This window comes from Eptatretus burgeri, chromosome 18 (genome assembly GCF_056783735.1).
Source record: "Eptatretus burgeri isolate ZD-2024b chromosome 18, Ebu_testis_v1, whole genome shotgun sequence".
NCBI classification, from domain to species: Eukaryota; Metazoa; Chordata; class Myxini; order Myxiniformes; family Myxinidae; genus Eptatretus; species Eptatretus burgeri.
The window spans coordinates 9,962,817-9,970,316 of NC_140978.1; the positions used below are offsets into that span (position 1 = coordinate 9,962,817).

Genomic DNA, 7,500 nt, shown 5'->3' on the forward strand with positions numbered 1-7,500 from the left:
ACACAGGCTCTGAGCAGCTGGCGGTGCACCCGTTGACTGCACCGAGACGATGTTCGTGCAGTTTAAAGGGTGTCGCGTTTTTCTTTGAATCGGCGCGAAGAGAACGACGTGGCCCAGAACCCACACACCAAACGACGCTCAACACGGCCTTTCCTGCCGCTCCGTCGAGTGCCACGTGCTGTTTACATTTTCAAAGCAAACATTGTCGTTGTGCCAAAAGCTCGTTTTCTTTTGTTTTCCTTCGACACGGATTGAGTGTTTGCACGATGATGTGTATTTGTTCGAGGGGAGAGTGTGGAGTTGGGGTGGTGGGGGTGAATGGTGTTTAGGTGTTAGTCCTTAAAAAGGGGGACGTCCTTAACAATTCTCTTCAAAACTCACTTGAGCCTTGTTTTGTGACGTGCCCTCTTGGTACGTGCAAGCAGGCCTCCTTCTCCACAGCTATGTCCGAGTTTGACTCACCTGGAATGATCGTCTGATGCTTTTTCCAATATATAAGTATATATTGGACCCAATGAAGTGCATGCATGGCATGCCTGCATGGATTGTGGAGTCTGGTGTGCTCTAATATCCTTCCCATCTAGTAACTCTACATATCACCCCCAACCCCCACTTCCCGCACTGCACAGATTTAGACAAACTTGAGAGCTAGTTAGTGGGTTTACAGTTTCTCGGCTACCTTCCATAAAAGTCCCCAGGGAAAGACCTTCTTTTTTCATTGGCATTTTATACAGTCGCACATGAGGTGCGAGGAGCTCCATTGCGCTGCGGATTGGGATGTTCAAAACGGAGTATTTAATGGTACCATCAAGCCCGTCAGCACACTGTTACGACGTAAGACTCGCCGAGCCAAGAACCGGTACGAGATAAAGGCGTCTGGTAGATATCTGCCGGGGCCAAAGCCCGCGCGAGGAAATTCGCGAGGAAAGACGTGTTATGTTTACTGACAGCCACGATCCGTATATTTAGCGTTTTCTATCTTACGGATTTGCTTGTCAACAACAATGATGGACACTGATGAGCGCTGGAGTTTTCGTCTCTTCATTCAGCTTCACCTGCACGGCTTTCCTTTCCGTCTCCAGGCGTCCTTTTATATCGTCCATTGCTACACTCTCTTTTGTTTCTATGTTGTTTCGTGCATCTATCTTGGTCACGTTTTGACAATTATATATTGCTGATGTATTTATTTCTACATGTACGACGTTGTGCAATTTATTTTTCTAAGCCCATCGAAACATTTTCGAAGTGCAGGTCAAATGGAAAAACAAAACAAAACAAAACAAATTGCGGTCATTCAGATGCAGACAACAAAAGTCAGGTTTCAGCGGGAATATAAATATATTTCTTAACCATGCATTGCAAATTGCGTTTTGGTGGTTGAATATTTAATAATCGATATTCGATTATTAACAGTGGAGCATTGCATTTTAATGACATCAAATGCGAAAGCTGGGGAAACTTTTTGAAATGCGTGAAAACAATGCCCGCCATAATGTGCAAAATCGCCGTGTTCCATTAAAGCCTCGATAAATTGTGGTTAAACAAAGCATTTATAATCATTCCTTGCTACCCCTATCTTACTGTACATTTATCGTAAAGCATGTGGTGTTATTCAACATGAAAATTATGTTGTATGTTTGTGATCCCGTACAAGCCATACCGCTTTTCTCAAGACTGCTGCGAATGGCTCGTTGTATTAACTCGATGTCCCGGTGGCCATGTCCCTCACTGTTATTTCAGATTGCACGAATTTATCGTGCAAATTGCCTGTTTATTTACGTTACGTATCTGTGCAGAGCTTGGAAGGGATTAGTGCAAAGCTTTTCTGACCTTCTCTTGGGGAATCGTCTTCCGTATACACACTCAACGCCCTGTGCCGTATCCGCCACAAATGGCTCCGGCGCATTGCTCTGTTTGCAAGATGATGGAAAAACCAAACCAATCAGGCTTCCTTTTTAATCCTATTTCAAGTTGTTTCTTTGAGTAATATATTCAGGCAGTTGTGCATTCGTTGGAAATAAGTACCTAAAATACTGTTTCTTCTAAAAATAAAAGAAAAACATATCCTTGATAACAAGAAGCAAAATTACTGTAAACTGTAAAGAGCAAAGAAACGAAAAAAAATCGTTAAAACATACAAAATACACCACGTTTTGTCATGGCGACTATAGAAACGGTACAGACAATGTGTAACTCATTCATTCGGATATTTCTTCCTCGAAATGTGCGAGCGTTAAAACCGGTCGAATCGGAGCAAAATATAGAAGTCAGAAAATCTTCGTACAATGATGGTGCAGTTACAATTCAAACATTCATTTTACATGTTGTAAAAGGAATTTGGCAAAGTCCAGTGTAGATCGTTTGAAACACTTATTATAAAAACGTTTTTTTTGTCAATGCATCGTGCACTGATCATTCTTCAGTGGACGCATTTATCCAGTAATTTCTCTCGTCATAAGGTTGGCACATTTTCGAATAAAAATCCCAGTTGGATAAAATGACATTCATAATTTCTCACACCACCTTGTTTTTCTCTCATTCGTAATGATGGTAGCACGTTCCCTCTCAGATAAAAATTGGCACGAAATGAAGGATGCTTAGTCTGATAGTCCTTTATTGTTTCACGTGTACATCGCGAGATATTTACAGGTACACCTCAAAATACACCAGGCGTGATTGCCATCCGGCCCAACCTGCATGAACAGATTTTTATTTTTATTTTTTACAAGTGTGCTTGCTCAAGTGCTTGGTTTATTCACGTCCGTTGTGGCATTTTTTTTTTCATTTAAAAAAATTTAATTTAACAGAAAACCCACAAACATATCCAACGTGACGAGTATTTAAATTAACATTCAAGTACAAATTGCGAATCGAAGCCTTCACAAGACCCGGGGCGTCCAGTGGCAAACACGGAATATGTGTCGGGAACAGACTATAAAGTACAACAATGGGTATAACATCTTCGATGTAAACTTTTGAAACACGAAAATATTTATAAACTCATAAAAGTATTTTTTTTTCTTTACGTTATACTGTACAATCGCGATACTACCGCGCCGAGCGGTAGTCGGAGAAAGAAAGAACGAATGCGCTATGGATGGGTGAGGAGGGTGGCTGAGAAGGGGAGAGGGTGGATGTGGATGTGGGATGTGGCTTAGTGGGTGTTGTGTGGAGCGTGGGATTCTGCACCAAAGCCGCTCGTTTCACACCTCGCTCTCGTGGCCAGCACAGCATTTGACGTTTTGGCTGTTTCTTAAACTTTGGATATGTAAAGATAATAGTGTATAGTCCTAGATGACCAGAAAACAATCGCATTGTAGATTGGTGGTGGTTTTATGTTTGGAGCAATTTCCATATTTCATTTTTTTTCTTTTGCCTTTTTGGGGGGGGGTATTTTCACCTGAACATCTCACCACCAATAACACCATGAGAATCCACCCCATTTCCATACTTTCCGTTCAGTAACCAATTTTACCTTCAGCGAGCTTCCAACCCAATCCCCATCCACAACTCCGCCACCCTATGGCCACATCATGCTCATTGCTCACCCCCCCCACCCTTCTTACGCAAACACCTCACCACAATGATCACGACCTCTCAGAGCTTGTCTAGGCTCTTGGCGTTGGTGAGGATTTCCCGTGCCAGACGCCACGTTTGTTTAGCGGCATTCTCCAGCGCTGAATGTGGCTTTCCCTGGAAGAGGTCGAGGTTGGGAAGAAAGTAGTGAGGACAACGGCGGCATTGCAGACACGAAATAAGCTGCAACAGGATGCCATTGAGACGGTCCCCGAGACAACACTCCTCCCAGTCCGATTCGCGTGGATGCTTTTCACTCTCATACATGAGCAGTGTCTTCATGTGGTAGTTGTTGAGTGGTTGGCCAGGTAGCTCCAAATGTCGGTCCCGCAGAGTCTTGAGTACAGATAGACACTTCTTGCGACAGCCACCCATAAGCAGGCGGTTCTCTGCTTCCACAAACTGCAGCACCCAGGCGTCGCTCTCAGCCGAACTCTGCTTTCCCGCCAATGCATAAGACTCCTTGGAGAGCAGGTTGAAGCCCTCGGCCTTGACCTCAGCCACGCGGTTAGGTCCAGGCCAGGGAATATGCGGCAGGGGCCAGTGAGCAGCACTTCGTGGCCAAATACCCGCACACTTGAATGCAGGTGTGATCTGCACAACATAGCGCTCACGGATGCGCAGTCTCACCTCACTTGTGTCGGCCACCATTTTGACCACATCACGATAGCTGCACTTGTCCACGGCTTGTGCTACAAGCGTCTGGAAGCGTGAGCGGATCTTACGTGCCGACAGGTATCCTGAGGCTGTGATGAACTCCACCCAGAGGGACATGCTCCTTTTGCGACCATCGCTGAGCTTGAGCACAGCACAACCCGGCAGTGAGCCATCATCCACAAAGTTGAAGACACCCATCTGATTGAGGTAAAGAACGACCTCAAACTCTGTTGGTGAGATAACCTCCATGCCCTCATACCGGCCATCAACCTCACTAAGGGAACTGATGAAGCGTGGCTCCTGCACCTCAACCTCCTTGAGGACGTCTGATACGACCTTGCACACTTCCCTGATGGTCTTGGCCACAGCTGCTTTGCGAGCTTGGCAGCGCTCCGTGTAGTACTTGTTGAGTTGGTACACAAGCTTGGCCTGCGCTGCAATCATGTTTGGGCAGAGCTCCGGGTTGTACACCGGAGGCTCGCAGTACGCCGTCGGATCCAACGTGGCCGATGTGTCGGGAAACAGGGTGGAGAGAAAAAGGAGGCAATGAGGATGCGGGAGGCCACGACGGTGCGGGGATGGGGGAAAGGGGGCTTGAGGAGGCACGCGGAAGAACGTGTGAGGCTGCGCGCTTTCCCCTGTCTCGGCCGAACCCTTGCGCTTTAGTCGTTGCGCATTCCTGAGGCTGCTCCGGGGGATGCTCGTCCACGTCCCTGGCTCGCCGTGTGTTTGTGCCTCTGTTTCCCACTCCTGCTTTTTCCCTTCCAGCTGTGTTCAGCTTCGACACTGGGAGATATAGGGGTCGGATTTGGAGTCTTTGCCCAATCAGGGCGTGCGCGCTCCACAAGAAGCTGTCGTCACTCCCCCTCCCCTTTTGCCTCCATTCCTCTACCTCGCTCCTCTCCTTCCTAACACCCTCCAACCAAACCTTATTCTCCCTCTTTCTACTCTCTCACTCTCACCTTCGTCGCCTCTCACTAATCAAACCAATGAATCTTATGTAAATGCAAACTTAACCACTTCCATTCTGACCACGGCCCTGAACAAGGTGATCGAAGCCTGCGACTCGCTGTGCCCGGGGGCACGAACAGACCTGGATCAGCGCTATCGGGCTCGCCATCTCGCCTCGGCTTTTGCAGGCGCCAGGGATACCCGGAGACACGCTCGTGAAGCGACCCCAGTGGGAGGCCGAGTCCGGGTGCTCTATTCGTGTTGCTGTGGCTGCTTTAACACCCGACGTTTTGCTGCACGAACACCTGCTCCGCTTGAAGAGATTTGTCTCCAGTTCTGTCGATGTCTCACTTCTCTTTATTCATCAGAAAGAATGTTTGTTTCTAATTTTATTCGATTGTTTGTGTATTAATAAATAAATTGTTTTCGCTTTCTGGGTGAGGGTGGTGGAAGGATGGTTTGGGGTGGAGGGGTGGGAGGAAGCGGAGGGATTTGGTGAACATAAAGGTGAGCGGTTATGGAGCCATCAATGACAGCACCAGAGAGCTATACATTTCCTCACTTTAAGTTGAAAGATGAGCGTTTCCTCACCTTTCGTCGTGAAACCTTTCTCATGACCTCTTGGGATGGAGCAGTTTATGTATGCAAGCTTGTCCGTACTGGGATCTGAAGCTGCGCATGAGAGGCAGGCGGTGTACGTAACACCTCGTGCTGCACAGTGCACTCGCAGACCGCTAAATGAATAAAAATAGCAAATGAGATGAGATCTTTTTGCACAATACTGCGATGTAATTAACAATGCAGTTGCACTATAACAGCTGTTGTGCTATTGTTTGGGGAGCGCATTTGCAATATGACTGTGCATCATGCGCCATTTGCAAATCTATACAGTCTTTGCTTTTTCACACTTTTATTTCTGCTCCATTTGGATTTTACTCGATGCATTGCATGGATCATCCTTCATTTATTTTGTCAGAAGTACACCTCAATGAGCGATGGTTTGTCGTTGTGTCCAGTGGGAGAAATGCCGGCTAAAAATTATGATGATTTTCATTTATATTTTTATATGTGGGGTTCTATTATAGCAGGCATGCAAATAGTTTCAGCTAATTTGAGTCAAATCTTTGTAATCACTCACTGTAGATTTTGTTGCTCCATTATGATATTCCAAACAGAATTAAGGTGCGATTCTTCGCTTCGTGGTCTCCAGTAAACCTCTGCTTTGGCTATAATCAATAACCTGAGTTAAAACAGTGGCCGGATCTTGCATATCTGTATCCAAGACTAAACTAGCAACCAAGCCCTGAATCCAGGACCAAACTAGCGACCGAGCCCTGAATCCAGGCCAAAGTCGTGACAGAGCCCCAGATCCGGGACCAAACTCGCAGCTCTGTCCTGTGTCCAGGAACAAATTGTTGTGACTACTGTTGTGACTACTGTTCTGACTAAGCCACAGATCTTGGAACAAACTATCACCTGCACCCCAGATTTGGGATCAAACTAGCAACTCTTTCCCAGATTGGGACAAAACAAACGACCAAGCAGCGGATCTGGCTGCAGAAAAAACAACATAAAAGCGTGTTTTCATGCCGTGTGTCACCTCGAAGAAACAGAACCGGCAAGGATGATGCCAAAGGCAGAAAAGGTGGTGTGGAATAAATACAGAACAACATGATAATATAGCCATGTTTAACACTGTGTTGCTCACAATATAAATGAACCATTTCTGGAGTTGTGCGTGTGTGATGTCTTCCTCATTGTGATGACTGTTACGTTCAGATATATGGGGCTTTCATGCAAATAGATCAACCACAAATATGTGGTTATGAAATCTTGCCAGATGATAATGAGGAGTTTCTGGAATCTAACGAGTAATCATCGATGTGTAAAGTCTCACACAGGTGTTTTTATCTTCTTCTTCAAAATACAAGTGCGTGTCCCTCAAATTTACCAAAGATGGTGAATGTTTATTGTTTTTTTGTGAAACACGTCCAAGCTCTTTTATGGCTTCTCGCTCTTTCCCTGAACCAGAAGTTGTTTATTTCTTAATAGTAGGGGTACCTCGTGTTGCCCGGTCTATTTTTTGTGGGGGCCTAAAACACTTCCCGACACCCACTAAGGAATGGGGTCGGGGATCATTTAATATTACCTTTCACCGTTTCACGTAGCTACAAAGGCTTAGGCACTATAGAGCGATTTAAAAGTGGCCTGTCACGGTCGCCTGTCCAACTCACAATTCCATGAGATTTGCGGAAACCCTCGTGGAATTGCAACTGTCAATTGACCAACCATGAGACCCGAAACCAATAGATCACA

The 7,500-nt window shown here is 45.9% G+C and overlaps 2 protein-coding genes across 5 annotated transcripts in view; one reads left to right on the plus strand and one right to left on the minus strand.

The window, feature by feature from the left end:
- LOC147008560 (lipopolysaccharide-responsive and beige-like anchor protein) overlaps window positions 1–7,500 on the plus strand; it is a 597,819-nt gene that overhangs the window by 389,473 nt on the left and 200,846 nt on the right. The gene's annotated exons all lie outside the window — the stretch shown is intronic.
- Window positions 2,597–5,529, minus strand: LOC147008561 (protein mab-21-like 2). Its single transcript, XM_085863545.1, has one exon. It carries the CDS (start codon window positions 4,675–4,677, stop codon window positions 3,598–3,600), a length of 1,080 nt encoding a protein of 359 aa, XP_085719671.1. The 5' UTR covers window positions 4,678–5,529; the 3' UTR covers window positions 2,597–3,597.

What these genes read in the sequence shown, in the direction of transcription:
- LOC147008561 (XM_085863545.1), bottom strand. Translation starts at nt 4,677, where the DNA reads ATGATTGCAGCGCAGGCCAAGCTTGTGTACCAACTCAACAAGTACTAC.